The sequence below is a fragment of the Festucalex cinctus genome, chromosome 2, assembly GCF_051991245.1.
Source record: "Festucalex cinctus isolate MCC-2025b chromosome 2, RoL_Fcin_1.0, whole genome shotgun sequence".
NCBI classification, from domain to species: Eukaryota; Metazoa; Chordata; class Actinopteri; order Syngnathiformes; family Syngnathidae; genus Festucalex; species Festucalex cinctus.
Genome location: NC_135412.1, coordinates 39,170,762 through 39,190,977, shown reverse-complemented (window position 1 = coordinate 39,190,977; position 20,216 = coordinate 39,170,762). Strand labels below are relative to the sequence as shown.

At 39.5% G+C, this 20,216-nt stretch overlaps 1 protein-coding gene across 13 annotated transcripts in view; it reads left to right on the top strand.

Moving 5' to 3' along the window:
• Positions 1-437: 437 nt before the first annotated feature.
• Positions 438-20,216, top strand: part of kcnq2a (potassium voltage-gated channel, KQT-like subfamily, member 2a) — a 41,569-nt gene continuing 21,790 nt past the window's right edge. For 11 of the 13 annotated variants that reach the window (XR_013282565.1, XM_077515035.1, XM_077515031.1 and 8 more), the window contains exons 1-8: positions 438-962; positions 13,722-13,812; positions 13,906-14,032; positions 14,113-14,288; positions 14,858-14,983; positions 15,097-15,207; positions 19,039-19,134; positions 19,230-19,324. Coding sequence is in view for 12 of the 13 variants with exons in the window: in XM_077515035.1 (XP_077371161.1) it covers positions 655-962; positions 13,722-13,812; positions 13,906-14,032; positions 14,113-14,288; positions 14,858-14,983; positions 15,097-15,207; positions 19,039-19,134; positions 19,230-19,324 (1,130 nt within the window). In the remaining variant the exon portion in view is untranslated. The remainder of the gene's footprint in view (positions 963-13,721; positions 13,813-13,905; positions 14,033-14,112; positions 14,289-14,857; positions 14,984-15,096; positions 15,208-19,038; positions 19,135-19,229; positions 19,325-20,216) is intronic. The other 2 variants (XM_077515036.1, XM_077515033.1) reach the window with 2 other exon arrangements.

Here is a 20,216-nt window from a genome sequence, read left to right as displayed (position 1 = left end):
AACAAAACAGTATTTTGTTGTTGACTTCAAAACCTTTGTAATGGATCTTTTATATATATATATATATATATATATATATATATATATATATATATATATATATATATATATATATATATATGCACTGAGAAATGTATTAGGAAATATAATAACCCCTACCTCCATCATTTAAATTGCCCGTCACTGCTCTACATAATAAGTTAAGGGTGCATTGACGTTCTGTACTTCACAGTGTCCTCAAGCCATTTTTTATTTTGCACTTGAGCTCGGACTCAGCATTCGCGCATTGTTATTCGTTGTTACAAATTCGCATTAAACTGGAAGAAACAAGACACATTCATTCCCCTAAAAGGCAACATTGATCATTTGTGCAGCAGCTAATTGATGAGCTGGCAAACTTCGTGTGCTTTTTCCCGACCGTTGTCTGCCAGGCAGACGGAAGTGGAAGAAGACGAGTGAGTAGACGAGGTGAAAGTCAAACTGCAGATTGGTGAGGAGAATATTCCATTTGGCTCTCCCACACGGACCGCATTGGCCGCAGCACTGAGCGCGCGCGCGCACACACGCACTGGCACGCACACGCCGCTCACTCCTCCACGGCGATGCATTCCGACGCCACGGACCACTCCTCGCTTGAGTCGCCCCGGTTTTAGGATGGTGCAGAAATCTCTAAACGGCGGCGTTTACCCAACTCAAGCCGGCGAGAGGAAGCACAAAGTCGGCTTCGTGGGTCTGGAGCCGGGCGGTCCGGAGTCGAGCCGGGACGGGGCGCTGCTCATAGCGGGCTCGGAGAGCAGCACCAAGCGGGGCAGCGGCATCCTGTGCAGACCCAGAAGCAGCCTCTCCGCTGGGGGGAGAGCCAGACACCCCAAGAAGAACGCCAGTTACCGCAAACTGCAGAATTTCTTGTACAATGCGCTGGAAAGACCCCGAGGGTGGGCGTTCATCTACCACGCTTATGTGTGAGTGATGCGTCTTCTTGGCCTTTTACTTTGGGAGGGGGCAGACTACTGTTACTGGACCGTTTACAGGGATTACGGGTTATTGTGGCCGGCATAGTCTTTATTGATGACGATATATTTTTTTAAGAGTAAAATCATTAATTTCAGATGTTGATGCTGCGCAGCATCAAGTTGGCATCACTTCACATGATGTATCATCATTTTTGGTCTTCATTGTATTGCTGTCTTTCTTTTTTGCGACATTTTTGATGAGTGGGATGTCTTAAGTTAATTTTTCCTGTATCTCTACTTTCTTTACTCCAATATTTGTCGTACTCCTGAGTTCTGTCATTGTCAAACTAGGCTCGTTACTTCTGTCAATCTGCGCCATTGAAGACAGAACGAGGATGCAGGGGCGTCGCACCAAAAATCTGGGCCCATGAGAGACGGGGTATGGGTGGTTGGTTGGTGGGTGGTGGGTTGTGTTTGGTGTGGGGGGCCTTGACCGATATTGTCCGGATGACACACTGACACACATCTATAATCTCACAAATGTAAAATATAATGAATAACATTTTCTAATGGGTGATTGGGGGCTACTGCTAGATTTTGAACCAATCCCCAAAAAATCTATAAGTAGGCTAATGTGTTGGTGTGGGGTGAATGGTTTGGGGGTTCAGCTTCACGGAATGTTTTCCAATTTTTCCACTCCTTACAAATATGACATAACAGATTTGGTGAAGAAATTCCATCCATGGCCTTATTTAAGTGAAATGTTTGATGCTGTCAGCTACAAGGATGACTCGTGGCAAATCTGTTGTCTCAGTGTTTTGCATTTTTCATTGGTCTTGTCACAGTGTTAGCAAAGCTATGGGAAGATGTGTTGATAGCTACATTATCATTATTATTATTATTATTATTATTATTATTATTATTATTATTATTATTATTATTATTATTATTTTATTATTATTATTGTTATTATAATTATTATTATTATTTTAAGTAAGACTGCAGTATCAGCTATTTTCTGTGCAGAGCCATTGTGAAAAGTTATCAAAAACGGTATTCTATGCAATTGACAGTGAAAATACAGATAAATAATAAATAAATTCAGTGTATGTACTTTCTACTGTCACTAAGAGTTGAATCAGAACTCTTTTTTTTTTTTACACAAGTATTTGTATTTCTACTTGATTGCAAAGTATTTGGATTTGGATCAGTACATCCAGTTGCAGCTTGCCTTCTCACGTTTAAATAAATAAATAAATAAATAAATGAGAGAGAGAGAGAGAGAGTGAGAGAGAGAGCAAGAGAGAGAGAGAGAGAGAGAGAGAGAGAGAGAGAGAGAGAGAGAGAGAGAGAGAGAGAGAGAGAGAGAGAGATTCTGACTTCAGGTTTCAGCAGTGAAGCACGGATAGCATCATCCACAAAGAAAAAGCTCACTTGAAACTATTGGGGTTGAATCTGGGTCACTCCGTTCATGCATCAATCTTGGTTGCCTGTGTCACGGCATAATAGTTGGGAATTGCTGATGTATACCTACTTTTAAATGTGTGTAAGGTAGCTAAAGAATTAAACCATAAATTTCCACAATTTATTTATTTATTTTTATTTTTTACATTTGTTCAACAGAGTGTGATTGATAACAGAAACAAAGCAATCTTACAGTTTAGGAGAAGTTGTGTCTCATGTTTATATCTTTTCTTTGCAGTGTCACCTTGGTTCACAAATTTAAATCGTCTGTGACTCCGTTTGCAAAACTTTAACATGCTATCTGATAGGGGTGTGAATTGCCTAGTACCTGACGATTCGATTCGTATCACGATTCACAGGTCACGATTCGATTCGATACCGATTAATCCCGATACGAATTTATAAGTCGATTGTTGCGATTTTTTTTCATTCAAATTTAGAAAATACTAATCAGTAAGCTTGTAGAGTGTAAGATTTATATGAAAATGTATTATTTATTTATCTGAAATTTCAGTCTTATAGAGGTTGTAATCTGTTTCATGTTTGAACAGCATTAAAATAAAATATTAAGGCTTAATGTTCCGTTCATATAACATTCTTCCATGCTCAAGGTGTGAATCCTAAAAAAAAAAAAAATTAAAAAAAATAAATAAATCGATTCTGCCGATTATTGAATCGATTCGAGAATCGCGCGATGTAGTATCGCGATATATCGCCGAATCGATTTTTTTTTTAACACCCCTACTATCTGAAGTCATGTTTGCCATTGAAATTAATTAGAATGCAATTTAATCAGCCTATGTTATTATAGTTAACCAAAACAAATGAAATCAAATTAAAATTGAAAAAAACATTTTCATTAACAAAAATACATATAAAAACAAAACTAATTGAAACTACATCTTACGTTAATAAAACTAAAACAAATGTGAGCCCGTCAGCATTTGATCTCTCTGGTGCCTCCTTCTTGAGCTTGTTAGCTTGTATGTTGGTACTAGCTAGCAGCTGCTTCTTCTTATACATAGGGAATTTTCTTGGGGATTTTTTCACTGCCCCTATAGAGCGTTTTCACGACACGTCATCAGGCGCATTATTAACCCGGAAGTAGCCATCTTGGCAATACTCCGTTGCCCACACTCCGAGTCCGTACCACAACAGAGAACTTTGTTGAGGACAATGGTGAACCTTTGTCCATCAGATGTTGATTTCGATTAAAGTGTATTCCATATTCACTTTGGAAATAAAATACTATTAATCATTAATAGATGACTATTTTTTGTTTAGTAACTAAAACATATATTATATATATTAAAAACACACACACACACACACACACACACACACGCACACGCACACGCACACGCACACACACACACACAGATGACATGCTAAATGCATCAAGCTTGATCAGGGTGTTTCTGTATTAATAATAGCTACTATCCGGTCTATACCTAGTGAGCTGTTTTCAGTAAAGGCAATGACAGAAGTTTGTTACAATTCAACAATCAGAATGAAAGGATAATAGTAATACAATATCGGTCTCTAGTGGTGAGAACATCCATTCATTATTTTGCTGCATATACTTGCCTGGACTGCAAATATTTAGCCTCAAGATATTTCTAAAAGATTAGCTATTTATAGTAATCATTTTTACTGTATGGTTATGGTAGACAACATACAGAATGTCACTCAGCAGCACACACATTTATTCAAGAAAGCCATGCATCTCAACCACATACAACAGTGTATATAAGAGTGTATTATAAATTATGCTATGGCATAACAAGCGTTTTTTCGACCTTTGGAAAAAATAAATATATACATAAATTAATTCAACATCATTTCAAACCACAAGTAAATCGTCTGAAGTGCAAAACTTCACAGCAGTTCACTGAAATACTTATTAATTAATAATTAATTATTTACTTATTATTATTAATAATTATACTTAATTATTTAGAAGTTTCTTCCCTTTTTTGATCGAGACTATGATACGTTGATGACTTGGTAATGCGTCTCCCTCACCCATGCACACACCATTTGGTTGTAAGCTTCCAAACCTTTGTACGATTTAAGGTATTCTGCTGTGTACAGGCTCGGCGAGAAAATCAGGTAGTTAGTTCACAATGTCGGGGTATGTAATTGAAGGAATAATCGCCGGCTCGTCATGGATCCAAGAAGAGGTGGCCGGATCTACGGATCTGTACCGCTGATAAGACGTATTTTTTTTCCAAATCGCGGGCTTTTTCCTGTTGCCAAGTCCGTCCCTATATGCCTTAGCATCTTTGGTGGGCTTTGCCGAGCTTTAGAAGTTGTTTTGACATCGATAAAGGCATGCCAAACAATTCTCATTGTAATTCTCCATTAGCTTGTGTTAGCTTGTTTACGTCAATATCGCCAATATGGCCGCGCATCCGGGTTACTGCCGAGTTCATGACGTCAGTGAAAACGCTCTATTGTTAAGTGCATTTGTGTGGTGACAAAAGTGTTACAATTTATTTTTAATTTTTTTTTTAGGTATTACTCTTCTTTGTATTTTAGTACAAAGACAGTCATATAGTTGGTAGATTTTGGCAAACCAAACTACTGAGTGATCACAAACACGGACACCATTCTTGTGTGTCTCTATTACTTCCTTTTTTCTCAAAAGTAGTAGCCTAATATCTTTAGGCTTTCTAATAACACTAGCGCGAGCAAGACTATAGATAACATAATAGGGAAATGTTGATGTGCTTGTATAGTTGACATTCTGGCAGTGAGTAAGTTACCGTCTAGTGAAAATGCACGCTTGGGTAGTTGGCAGACAAATTGGCCCAAGTACTGAAATATTAACAGTGCATGGCAAATTGACTGCCTTGGAAGGAGTAGCAAGAATGTGCTTTCATGGGAAAACACAGACAGACACACACACACACACTCAAAAACTGTCTGGGTTGTTGAAATATTATTGTAATACTGTAATGGTCGACTATAACGCTATCCTTACCAGTTTTGGGAAGCTCAGGTGGTCTTACTTGCGTGATGCAGGGAGGAATGCAGAAAATACATTTGGATCCAATCTATAGCAGAACTCCAACATATTTTCAGTGGAACCCTTAAAACCATCCTCGTCACATCTCCAAATTAAAGAGTGATTTAGCAGTTTTCAAACTGCTCACAAGATTTGGAACTCACTAACATGAGTGTGCACGAGGAATGCACTGTAAGAACGTGAACGGTAAGCAAGCTACCCTTAGCAACGGCTGGTCCATTGCAAGCATGACTTATTCATGATGGAGTGTTGTGATGTTACCCTTGTTTTGTCTCGAGAGCTGTCCAAATCCTTCTCCTTCACTTTTGTTGCTAACCGGAGGTAAATAATCTGGTCTACAATCTATGATAGGCTATTTTTGTTAAATTTAACTTTAACATTAAAATCCCTGTTGGTTCTCTTGATGCTAAGATAAAGTGCGCATGATCTAGTTATACATCTGTACATGTGATTGTACACGTCTTGGTACATTCGTGGTCAACCTTTTGCCATCGTCTGTATGTTGGCAGTACAGTGACAAACCATTGGACCCTTAAAGGTACAAATTGTTGTACAGTACCTTTTTTTCCCGACAGCGTGTGCTGTAAGTGGCGATGCCAACAGAGAATCTAACCCAGTGCTTTATGGACCGCTTTCTCAACACTTCTTCAACAGAAGTTCCAATGCTGGAATGCTCCAGCATCAAAAGACCCCATTAAGCACTGTCAAGGTCATTCTTGTGGATTGTAAATCTAAGACATGCCGATCAATAACTGAGGTTCAACCATTTGAACTCTCAATAGCAAAGAAGCTGGTTGTCAATAAGTGTTAAATCCAACATCATATACCAGCTTGTCCTCCTAAACGTATCGGTACTTTAAGTGATAGCAGCTCCTGAGTGTGAGGCCAGATCACGTCTGAGCCTCATTGTGTTCTTATTACAAAGTCAAGAGGCCTCTCAGCAGTGTGGATGAAAAAGGCGGTCACCTGCGCCCTCGAGGAAAGACAGGAGTCCCAAAGACAAGGACACTGAGGACATAGTTGGTTTGAACTTTTTTGCTGAGCTAGTCAGCTGAAAACTAATGTGGAGGACGGTGGCAAACAGATGCTACCTGCAAAGATGGGCCAGATGCAGAGCATCATTAACCTCTGACATCTCTTTCACTCAACTGCAGATTGTGGGGGGCTGTAACGGCCTTTATTTTTACAAAAAACAACAACAACAAAAACAATATGTGGATAATATTAAACAATATTACCTGCATTATGAGATTTGTGTTAAGTGAAATTGGACTTTCAAACAAAGTCAAAATAGTTACTATGGATCAGAGAAACAGTAAGGAGCAAGGCAGCCTGAGATAAACTATGAAGTCTTATTTTTCCCCACCGCATTAACATGAGTGCACATTGTGGCGTGATCAAATCAGAATGCACTTCAACACTGTTACAGATGCTATCACCAAGTAACGTTAAGATTATTTTTAATACTGTGATGGAAATAAGAGAATACTTGAATTCATCTGAAACGATTGGTTTTAGTGCTGCTGTTTTGGTTAGCAACTCAGGTCAAATTGTCTCAGCAATTAACTAATTAACTAATTAAGTCACCTTGTGACTAATTTGGGCAAAGTGTTTGAACTTGATGCACACTGTTAGGGGTCTTTTGGAAATATGCTCCGAGTGTATGCTGGTTCACCGTTTGGAAGCAAAATGTTTTTTTGTTAGTGAAATTCGCACTACGTGCTCCGACTCGGAACACGATGTGCGAGTGCTTCGGGCAGTAGGAGATGGAAACTGTGTTAGCACTTTTGGATATGACAAGGAGAAAGCAGAGGTAAAGTTGTTTTAACAATGTTGCAGTCCGTACCTGGAAGTTTTCGTAAATGCGAAGCAGTGATATGGGGTCCAGAGTAGAAATTTGAGGTGAAAAATGGACTGCTGCTTATTTATAGACGTGGTTTGATGTCATGTTGTAAAACATATTAACAGTCTTGGTCTTCTTGTCTTTATGCAACTTATAAAATGTGATTTTTATGAAAATTTTCTTAATTTCCTTAGTGACGCATGCTCCAGTCAGGCACGACAAACCCGCCAACTAACCTCACTTTACCGATTTCTTCAGCTCGAGTTTGTCGCAGTCTATATTTAGCTTCGACGAGCATGTCTCGGGAGGCAATGTAACGCTGAGTGCTTGATCTGCAGCTCAGAAAGAAATGCACACTTTTCTGCTTCCATCAACAGAAACTCGGCTTGATTGATCAATAGTTACAATTTTACTTTCTATATTGGCCTGTATCATTGCATTCCAAAAAAAGTGGATAGTTGAAAATGACCAACCTCCGATGAGGAAAAGTGCAATGGAATGGCATGATGAAGTCAAAACTTCTACTTGTGAAGTCAGAAAGTGACTGTCTAAAGCAGATCTGGACAAAGTATGGCATGGGGGCCACATCTGGCCCACCCACAGTCTCTGATTGGCCCTCACAGTGACCATCAAGTCAAACCATCACATCAAATAAGCCATGCTTTATTTATTTATTTTTTAAACTTGTACTTTTATTTAATGTGAACACGAGGCAAGTAAGAGCTATAACTTGTGCCCGTGTGTTGCCAATTAGTTGTTTTTGGTATATTTAGCAACTTTTCGAACACCACCAGCAAAAAAAAGACCACATTTGTCCAAATATTAGCAACATTCTTATTTCCGGCACTGTGGAGGGAAGATGGCCAACAATATCTGGCCTTATAATATTGTATGCAAAGCTACGGTTGGTTTCATATACTATACTGTTCTCATGTGTCCCATTTACAAAATTAATTACCCACCCCTGCTCTAAAGTTTTAGAATGCATACGTTTGCCTCTGAAACTGAATCAGGTGAATTCTCTTTACAGTATTTCTTATGGGAAGGTAGTTTAAAAATTCAAACAAATCGGAAGTCAACTAGTGTCTTGACTTCCACATTAAATGTTCCATTCTACTGGATCAATGGTACCTAAATTATAGCTTGTGGGCAATATGCGACAAGCCTTCAATTTTCATCGGCTTGCAACATATGCTAAAAGTAACGTTTGACACAATCTACAACTCTTTAAAAAAAAAAGTGTGTGTGTGTGTGTGTGTGTGTGTGGAGGGGGGGGGGGGGGGGGGTCATGACAGTACTACTAATAATTATAAATTGGTTTTGTATAGACCCTTCCAACTGACATCACTGCTTAGCCCCCGCGGCGCCTCCCGGAGAGCAAACATTCCATAACAAATGAATGTAGAGAGCTTGATTTTCGGCGAGCGTATTGGTTAAAATGTGGGAAGTATGTCAAGTGTCACCAAAAAAAAAACATCCAGAGTAGGACACTACATTACTGCGAATCATTGAAACCAGTCGTTTGAGGCTGCTAGCTACAAAAAAAAAAAAAAAACAACTTTGAAAAGCCACCGTGCTAGTCTTTTACTCCTCACTGACTTTTGCGGGGTTTAGAATCACTGTCGGCAGCCGAAAGAATCGTCTTATCTCTCTTTGAGCCATGAGAGCATCCGTCGGCCGCGCACAAGTTCACCATATAGCATTGGTTGCTGATTTATCAACTGTTTGACCTATTTTTTTAGCTCACACTGATTGTTTTCTAATTCACTCTCATTGACGCCCTGCCCCCCACCGCTATGGGCTCACTTCAACGTGTCGTCACACTGGAAGGGTCTATAGAGCTTTTCGAAATATGCAAAGACACAAAGAAACTATTTACAAAACAGTATCAACATTTCTCTTCATAATGCCCCAGTGAATGATGCTAGTTGAATTTCTGAAGCAACAATTACTTCCTCTACTTTCTGCCTTGTGAAGGTCTGATTTGTCAAGTCAAGTCAAGTCATCTTTATTTAAATAGCGTTAGCTGTCATATATACCACGCTAAAGATCCTCAAGCAACTGATTCATAAAATGGCACTTACTAAAAATTGCTCTTATTTTGTTTCTAAATATGGAGCTATGCTGTTGCTCAGCGTAATGGATGGGTCTATAATTGTAGGCTACTAATGATGTACAGGATCACAGTCCACCACAAAATCCTGAAAATACTAAGGGTGTCACGATTTCGATTTTTTATCGAAATCGATCGAAATTACGTCACGATTTCGAGCATCGAAATAGAAGAGAGACACACGATTCGATGCCCCCCCGCGCCCGCCGCCGCCACCGCCGCCACCGCCACCTCCCAGGAAAGCAAATGAGACGCAGCCATTCAGCTACTAGCTAACGGCACTTGTTAGCTGACTTCTCCTGCAGTCATGATGGCAAGCGCGGACAGACACAGCAATGGTGCTTCAAGCCGCTCCCGCTTCTCTCGTCACCAGTTTGGAAACATTTTGCGTTCCCGGTGAGTTATGTCGACAACGTTCACGTTGTCGATAAAAAGACCACAGTTGCAAGATATGCTATGTGCGCGTACTGTACTCGGCCACGGTGTTACGCCCGGCTCGTCAAGGGGAAGGGAAGTAACACAATAACAGAAAATATAGAGTAGATAAACACGGGTCGACTTTAACATCTGAGTAGTTTTAATTGAAATTTCAGGCAGGGGTTTGACAAGGGAGTGAAAGTGGAAGGTGAACAAATAATAACCGCATTTGACAGAACTGACAGAACGGAGGAGAAACAACAATAACCAATAGGGGTATAATACACGGATACACAATAGCGTCGCGCTGGCACAGTCGTCCAATCGGAGTGTCGCGCTGGCACAGTCGTCCAATCGGAGTGTCGCGCTGGCACAGTCCTCCAATCAGAGTGTCGCGCTGGCGCATTCAAACTGAAGTACCATTATACGGGCACCAGCCGACACAAACACACACATACATACTAGGGGAGCGGAGCCGGCGGCGGCGTAACAACGGGAAACACGACAAACATGACGGGACATTTACGCAGGCATCACAAAGATTTAGATTTATCAAATTCAACTAGAAGTGGGAAAACAACGGTCCAACCAACTATTTCATCCTCATTTACAGTGAAACTTCCACACACTTCAGCTCGCGCGAAACGCCAGATCCATAGGTCTATTTATAGCAGCAGACCTGCAGCCTTGGAAAACGCTGGATTCAAACATTTAATTAGTGTACTTGAACCACGCTACAGTATGCCCAGCAACTGTAAATGTTGGGATATAGTTTGTTCAGGCTGTATTTGTTCCATGTATTTGTTCCATGACTTTGGATACAATATATTTTTTGTTGTTGTTGCACATTGCACATTATTTTAAGAGGAACGCACAGCACACTGTTGTAACCAAAAACAGTCAATAGATGGCAGGCACCCACTGTGACTTTTTGTTTTTGTTTTTTTATTTTTTATTTTACACTTCAGTAAGAACAAGACGGTTAACTTTATATTGTAAATAAATTCTTTGAATTTGATCATTCCTGCCTAATGTCAATTATCATATATTACATAAATTTACACAAAAATAATATGGAAATTGCATCACCTATATGTAGCCGATCTTTTGAAATAAGATTTACTGTACAATGAATAGAACCAATGATCATAGACTAGCCTTAGCCTACAGAAGCATATGCCTCTGTGTTATAAAGTGGGGGAGCGGAAAAAAAAAAAAAAAAAAAAAAAAAATCGAAAAAAAAATCGAATCGTGACCCCAAAATCGAAATTTAAATCGAATCGTGGAGTTGGCGAATCGTGACACCCCTAGAAAATACGTATGGATTCTTCAAAACAACTGTATGAAAAATATTTAATTTGTTAAATATTTACTAGTGACCTTTGCATCGTTTGATATATCTAAATGCGACCCTTGGAGGAAAAAGTGTGGACACACCAATATTAGGTTTAATATTATCAGATATCAAAAGCTGGGAACGTGCCTTGAGTTCTCCTGTAAAATGTACATAAAGAGATGCACCAAAAAAAGAAAAAAAGCATTACCATTAGCTTTTAGCCGACCATGTAACTAATGCTACTCACCACACATTGAGGTGACATCAATGGTCATCATCCATGTTTTTTTTGTTTTTTTTAATTAATTGAAGCTATTTGTGGTGGGACCTCACGAGCTCCAAGTATGTTTATTTCCTATTTCCCAGTATTGATGAATGCAAACTACTGCTGTCATCTGGACCAATGTGACATCAAGCCAACGTCTGCTGCTGATCATGAGTACCCGAAAACTACTAAATCAACCACTGGGTCATAGACATATTTGTCATATTACTTTAATGACACATTTACAAGCTGATTCTGAGGTTTTTATGAGTCTTTGCTTTTAAGAGGATGGATGAGGAGAAAGTAAAAGCTAATTGTTTGAATGCTTCAGGAAGCAAGTATCTTCGCCAATAGTTACTGATGATGAAGTTTAGCAAAAATGTTGCTGTAAATGCTTCCTGTTTATTGACCTTCCCACAGATCGAAGTCCCGGTAGTAGGTGGCCTGATGGATAACGAAATTAACTTAATGGTCATAATGCAGTAAAGCTTTTCACTCAGTCTGGAGCAGGAAGTGTTCATTTGTGTTAATTGTGCTAATACTGCCAGAACAAATACAGTACACATATCTGCCACATGTGATAAGTTAGGGAGAATATGACATTTTTACACTCATTCCAACAAATTACAATACAAGAAAACTCATAAAGAGAGACCACATAAAAAACTCAGGACAAAAGCTTCTTTCCCACATTGGACGAGCTGTCTTTAACCCAGCAAGCGTTTACGACAGCAGCCATCAATGATGTATGAGATGCTAAAAACACACGTGTTCATTACGGAGGATGACCTCACTGTAACTTGACTAAAGTGTTTGGCGCAAATGTGCTTTGACGTGCACGCAGAAAATGTGCTACACACTACACAGATTGAACTCGACTGTTTCTTCTCATTCACTCAACTTTTGAATGTCACCATAAGAAAAGACCTCAGCCCATGTTCAAAAGCAAATTTCAATGAAGAAGCTTTGGTCTTCATATGATTGTCCTATGTTAAATTTCAACCAATCTGCACTGCTCAATTGTTACTGCTGGTGTGGAATTCTGATCTCTGTTCCCAGTGTGGTGCGTCTCTGCATTAGCTACCTGACACTGCGATGTAAAACCAGTTCCACATTTTCTCCTCGTTCTGTTCCTGTATTTGTAAGGATGTGATGATGCACCATTGACCAATCAATAGAGAGCAGTGGGCCTCCATGTGCTGTTTCACTACATTTGGTCTGTTCTCCAACAAATGGTGGTCTGGTACAAGTTTTGTATAGTATCCTTGACAGCTTTTCAAAAAATTGAAAGCAACCTTCTTGGTGGAAAGTGGTAATTTTGTTGGACTGATTTTATTGAAGAACATAATTTTGAAGAAATCTGTTTCCAGAGTTTGATGTAGACTTTGAGATAGAAATCATATGATATTTACAAATAAAAAATAGTGTTGGTGAATGAGGTCATTTGTCTTAACATTGGACAATTATTTCCCACAGTTTACTAGTGACACCTAATCCGGAGCTCTTGTGGTGTCATTATTCTTAACTGTAATGAATGTGGGTCGTGCCAGATTGTGTTTCATCTGCTGGATTGGTCCCAGTTTCAAATTGGATACAGGCGTTCTCCATTAGCTAAGCATTGGATGCTTTCCAGGAAATCTTTTCTCTAGAAGGTCGCTGAGGATGTGTCCTGCCGTGTCTCGTGCTCTTATAATCCAGTTATCTCGCAGCCAATGAAATGGTAGCTGCAAGTCATTTTGGGACGGAAGGGGTGGTTGCAGAAAGGATTCTTCAATTAGTTTAGTGACTCAGAATCCATAATGTACTTTTATGACATTTATTCCATAACATTGATAGATTTTATTGATAACTCTATTTATTGAAGTCTCTTTTCTTCAATCAAACATTTTTCATCCAAAATCTTCCTTCCTTTCATACTATTTCACTTCTGCTATCATTTGTCATCCTTAATGATCTATACTTGGACAGTCTCTGTAAATGGGAGCACCACTCAGATATGATTGATTCATTTTCCAATTGGGTTCATTAAAATTCGAGAATCCGTTTTGGCGTTAGACTGACCTCCGAAACCAAAGCCCAACTGTTGGATCTGAAGTGAACTAATAGTTAATAATCTTGGTTGGCTCAGACTCACGGACATCTTGCCAGTTGCCAAGCAGTAAATTTTCACGTCATTTTTCTTCGATGTTCCATGTCAACAGTTTCTTGCCTTAGTAAACAAATAGTATTTCTTCACTCTGGTGTCACGATCACATTCTCATGGTCTTCTCTTCTTGTGCTCTTTCCTGTCTTTTCCTAGCTTCCTCCTGGTCTTTTCCTGTCTCATTCTCTCAGTTTTTGCCACCATTAGAGAGTTCAAAAATAGTTCAGAGAGTGCCTTGTACATCCTGGTGGGTATAGATTCCAGCAGTTAACGCACAACTTGATTGCGTCCGCCTTCAATCCAAAGCGTTAACGCCACCCGTTTGTTTCTTCACCAACAGGAAATCGTGACCATCGTGGTGTTCGGTGTGGAGTACATTGTGAGGATATGGGCTGCTGGTTGCTGCTGTCGATACCGAGGATGGAGAGGGAGGCTCAAATTTGCCAGGAAGCCTTTCTGTGTCATAGGTGAGAAACATTCCCATCAAATGTTCACACAGAATCTCAGTCGGACAACATTGTTGAATGTGGCACGCCGCTCTCGTCAGACATGATGGTGCTGGTCGCCTCGGTGTCTGTGCTGGCGGCTGGATCTCAAGGCAATGTTTTCGCCACGTCGGCCATCAGAAGTCTGAGGTTCTTACAGATCCTTCGCATGCTGCGTATGGACCGCCGTGGGGGCACTTGGAAGCTGCTTGGATCAGTCGTCTATGCCCACAGCAAGGTGGGCAGATATGCGAAATGTACAAATTCAAAATGGAATCATTTGCCTGCCTTGGGTGCTGGCAATGTGGATTCAGTGACGTGTCGATGTGAGTGTGAACGGTTGTTTGTATCTACATGTGCACTGTGACTAACTGGTGACTGGTCAGGGGTGTCATCTGCCATTTACCCAGAGTCAGCAGGGATTGGCTCCTGTTGGCCGTGAGCCTGAACAGGACAGCATTACAGAAAATGGATAGATTGTTATTATTATTATTACAGCAAATACTGTAGGTATCCTTCAATCAGCAATCTGCTGCCTGACAGACACACTTAACATGCATTCATGTGGTCTTTGCTGGTTAATGCATCTTAAAAATGAAGTATTAGCGGGCACTAAAAGGCAGCAGGAACCCACAATGTGAGATGGTGAGAAGGATTGAGGGCTGATGGGTAAACAGTCAAAGACATTGAAGAAATACTTCCCTGAGATTAACACTATCAGGTCCAGTGTTCTTAGCCATATTATCATCTCAAGACGGGCATTCTATTAGTGTTGATTAGTGCCTCCTGCGCTGGTTATATGTGTAGGAGCTCATCACAGCGTGGTACATCGGATTCTTGTGTCTCATCCTGGCTTCATTTCTGGTCTACTCGGTGGAGAAGGAGTCCAACAAAGAATTTGAGACTTATGCTGATGCCCTTTGGTGGGGACTGGTAGGCCATATACTTACTCCGTCATAATAATGGTCAGACCCATTTGTTCATTCACTTTAACATCTGCCACCACATTTCATTGAAGCTATGCGTTTTTCAAATCTTCCCCCCAGATAACGCTGACCACCATTGGCTATGGCGATAAGGTTCCCAAGACTTGGAATGGCCGCTTGCTGGCGGCCACCTTCAGTATGATCGGCGTGGCCTTCTTTGCACTACCTGCGGTAAGAAGCATACTGTATGTGCTTTGTCAAGCCGTTTATTAGAAAATAGAAACTGTTATGATGCACTGTTACGATGATGCATCATGTGATAACCTTTGGTTTGCTCACTCTCCAAGAATGTAAAATGTGTTTCAATTTCCATCCAGCTTTTATACCTCTGATCCTATTTAGAGTCTTTGGCGGACGTGTTGCCAATCAGTAACAGGGTATTTTTGAAAGTAAAACTGATCGTAACTGAAAATGAGCACTGTGAACCACTGTTCCTATCAAATCCGTGTATGATTCGTTCAATTGTTTTTCCAAACTGAACGGGAAGTGGAAAAACGAAAAAACGACTTGTTTTCTCAATATTCGTTCCAAAACGAAAATGGAAAAAACGGATAACGACTTGTTTTCCATTTTCCGATTTTGTGCACAAATGGAAAATGGAGAAAACAGATAGCGGGCGATTTGAACGTTTTTTTCCCACTGTGGATATTTGACTTGACGCAAGTTGCGTGACCCGGAAGCGACTGTTTGGTTGCGTAACACGTTGATTTGCCAACACGTATTTTATTTACTTATAATTGACTTAGATTTGTTTTGCGAATTATTGTTATATTTGTTTTGTGAATTATTGATTTTGGGTTTTATTTGTATTTTAATGTGTTGACGTGTTTTGTGCACTGCGCACGTCATGAGCGCAAGGTGGAGAGAGAGAGAGGTGTAACGGAGCGAGCCTCGTTCAGAAACGGAGTTGAGTTGAATAAAGGACTGGCGTGCTTGAATCCTTTGGACGTCTAATTATGACCCCATTTGGACCATGGATACGTGACTTTTTTTGGACGTCACAGGGATTTAAATATCAATGTTATTGTTATCAATATTATTTAATCAATTTAGTATTATTTTTTCTGTGATAAAACTAATGTATTGCTATTTTTTTTTTTTTAAATTATATATCTAATGCAGGACTTCACATAAGAACATGACAAAACTTTTAGGTGCTTCCGGGTGGTGGAGTGGTTACGTCACTTGCCTTCAATGCAGGTGGTGTGGGGTTTGCTTCCCCGTCAGGGAGATGTTTGCGTCACACACATAAAGTCATGCAATAAATGAGCCTTCAAGAACAGTCTAAAATTATTTTTATTTTAATTATCTAATTTGGACTTACATTAGCCCTCATTTGGATGTCCTGAAAACGTAAATACGAAACGTGCAAAACACGTAAATACGGAACGTCCAGAAGACGTTGAAAAAAAGACGTCATCTGGCGTCACAGTCTGCACCTTCAGCGGACCGAGATTGGACGTACAAGAATTACCTTAAAAAGACGTCCTTTCAACGTGTCTTTGCGCAGTGGGTAGTGGTGTTTTTTTGTTGTTGTTTTTTTAAAGTGCTTATTTTGTATTATTAAAGTTTGTTTAGTTAAGTAGTTTTTCATTGTAAATTTGATATTGACCCTTTGCTTTCTTTCTGTATTTCTGTTTAATAGTTTTCACTGTGTTTTAAAATAAACCACCCATTCCAAACTCTCCACCATGCGTGATCATTGATGCCAAGGGCAGCTACAGATGTCTAAATGGTCCTTAGACGTCCAGGCTAAAAAAATAAAAATAAAATAAAAATAAAATAAATAAATAAAAAAATAAAAAATTAAAAATTCTACAAATGGTCTCAAAGTGAAAGATTTTTAGATGTCTGTTTAGACGTCTTTTTAGACGGCTAAAAAAGGTCTACAAATGGTCTAACTCAATTATAAGTAAATAAAATACGTGTTGGCAAACCAAACAGTCGCTTCCGGGTCACGCAAGTCAAATATGCGTCAAGTCAAATATCCAAAGTGGAAAAAAACGTCCAAATCGCCCGTTATCCGTTTTCTCCATTTTCCATTTGTGCACAAAATCGGAAAATGGAAAACGAGTCGTTATCCGTTTTTTCCATTTTCATTTTGGAACGAATATTGAGAAAACAAGTCGTTTTTTCGTTTTTCCACTTCCCGTTCAGTTTGGAAAAACGATTGAACGAATCATACACGGATTCTATCAGTGGCCTTGGATTGTTTTGTTTTTGTTTTTGTTTTTTTGATAATCATGCAAAGCTATGAGACTCAAAATGATGTCATTTTGTCTGCCAGATGTTCTCCGGATAATTTAATAGATGCCATATCACAACAAGCTGTACAGTTAATTAATTAATTAATTAATTAATTAATAATAAAATACATCTATTAGAACTGTTTTTTCTGTCTCATATATAGCTGTATGTTGACAATTTTGCTCTGGCATTGAAATAAATTGTAGGCATTATGGGCATACAATTAAGGTTGCAACTAACGATTACTTTAATAATAGATTAAGCTGTCCATTATTTATTTATTTTTTCCCCAAAACAGAACATAATTTCAAAGAGTTAAAAAAAATATATAAAAAGATGATTTAGACTATTTTAACCCTCCTGTTCTCAAAAATCCTAACACATTTGACCCTATGGATGAATGAGGTGAAATTGACCCCAAGGATATTATGAGGGTTAAATTAAACAGTCTCCAGGCAATTAATCGGTTACCAGAATAGTTGTTGAATGATTTTATAATCGATTAGTTGTCAAGGTGCAGACAGGTTATGAGCGCTGCGGATATGTGTTCTGTATGTCATTGGATCTCATTCATGAATATGACATTTTGTAAGTTGGCTGTGTTCACTCCCACAACGGCACAAACCACACATCTCTCACTTGGTATGTTTATGAAAATACCAAAAAAGTGAAAATTCCACCCATGCACACATTTGAACCTCTAGCTTTATGCTCGACTTCTGCTAGAAACAAACATAGGGACCATGATGTTGTATGCGGTGGGTCATACTTAAGCGACTTTCTGGTTCGTATACTTTCTGATGCAGGTTGAAATTGGTTTCAATTTGTCCATGGGAAGCTGTAATGAGATGTTTACTGTCAAAGTGGCTTTCCTTGAACATGAAAATTACCGGTAGTCTGTACCTTATTTAAACAATCTGTATTTTACATTCAGGAAGACATCTCTTGATTTTTCATGTCCTTCGTAGCGTTTATGACTGATGTTGATGTTATGAATGGGTTTTATTTCAACATAATGCAAAACCTCTTAACTCAAAGCAGAAATGAATCATACCACTTTCTTTCAAATCTATTTTGTTGATATTTAAAGACAAACTCAAGCTCTCGTGAGCCCAAAAAAGGAAAACAGTTCTGTGTCCCCTTCACATCCACAAACCTCCCCTGTGGTGTTATCATGCCGACTGCGGATGTATGTGTTACTCGTTATTACACGCTCAGCTTTTTACCTCCAAAGATGTCAGAGTCAGCAGTTATACGGGTTCAATGTACCCTTTGTGGGAAAACCCCCCCCACAATGTAATGCCAAGTCAGCACTCAGTTGACAGGAAGTTGTGCCTGTGAAACAAAATGTACACTTTCACTAGTTTTGCTGGTTTAGGGATTTCGCCAGTGTTAAGGACACGTTCAAAACATAATGTAAACAACCCATCCATGCTCTATTTCGCTTATCCTCAGCACGGGTGAGCTTGACCCTGTACCAGCTGCCTTTGGGCGAGTGGTCGCCAGCCATCACAGGGCTCATATAGACAAACAACAAATCATTCTCACGTTCACACCCACGATGGACTAATAGTGACAACTTACTTCCAGTGTACAATAGACTTCTTTTCTTCTCATGCTATTCTTCTCCAAAGCTCCAGGGAAAATAAACTATGTGTTTTGTTTAAAACACAGCATTAATTAAACATTTTGTACTTACTACTGCATTTGGAAAATAAAATAGTTAAAGAAAAAGTCCACTGTGATCCCATGCAGGGCATCCTTGGTTCTGGTTTTGCCCTCAAAGTCCAAGAGCAGCACAGGCAAAAACATTTTGAAAAGAGACGTAATCCCGCAGCAAGCCTCATCCAGGTACTCATTTCAACATAGCAATCTTGTACTCGGCTCGTTTGTCTTTGTCAGACACTATCACCACAATAACTTTATGTTACATCTTCCTCTTGCAGGCTGCATGGAGGTTTTATGCAACCAACCTTTCCCGCACTGATCTAATATCAACTTGGGATTTTTATGAGCAGACTGTCGCCACCCCAATGTACAGGTCGGCAATCATTCATTCAAATGTTCTCTCAAAAAGTGTGAACATAACAGTGCCTTGTAATTTTGATGTTAAATGTAAAAACAAAGGTTGACATCCCTGCAGATTTTATTCTTTACAGTTGAACTTTGTGTTGGAAACACTCAGTAATAGGAATCCAGCTTTTGATTATTGATCTCTTCAACCCAAAATGGTGCCAACGCAATACACAAATATAGCAAATAGGTGAGTTTTTCAGCAAATAACAGAGGACAGATGAAATATAAATAAAAAAAAATACACTTTAGAGCGACCCTTTATTTATTGGAGTTGTCTCACAAATCAGGCGGATGGATTACTCTTAGGTTAATGCATACTAACATATTTCGACACATTTGTGAACTTTGAGATGTGTCAGAAAAGTTTCAGGTTGTAAACTACAAATTATCCGTTTTCCCCTTCACTGTGAGCCAGATTGCCAACAAGCATGTCTCTGAAGAGATTCTAAAATGGTTGCTTTGATCAGTGTGTGAGAAGTGCCATGACAACTTGTGGCTGCTTCACTAATACCTTGAGCATCTGGCAGTGAGAAGAACACCGCCGTACTGGAGCGACCTTCCTATTCGCCTAACCTGGCGTCATGTGATTACCCCCCTCTTTCCCAAGCTCAAGTGGATGATCACGTTGAATCATTTTGAATACTTGGGTGAAATAAAGAATGGTGAATGGAGCTTTGAAAGGGAAAACCTTTTTTGTTTGTTTCTGACACGCTTTGTAAATATGAAAAAAAAAAAAAAAAACAATAGAAAAAAAATACAGTTGCTATCCATCCATCCATTTTCACCACCGCTTATTCCTCACAAGGGTCGCGGGTGGTGCTGGCGCCTATCTCAGCTGGCTCTGGGTAGTAAGCGGG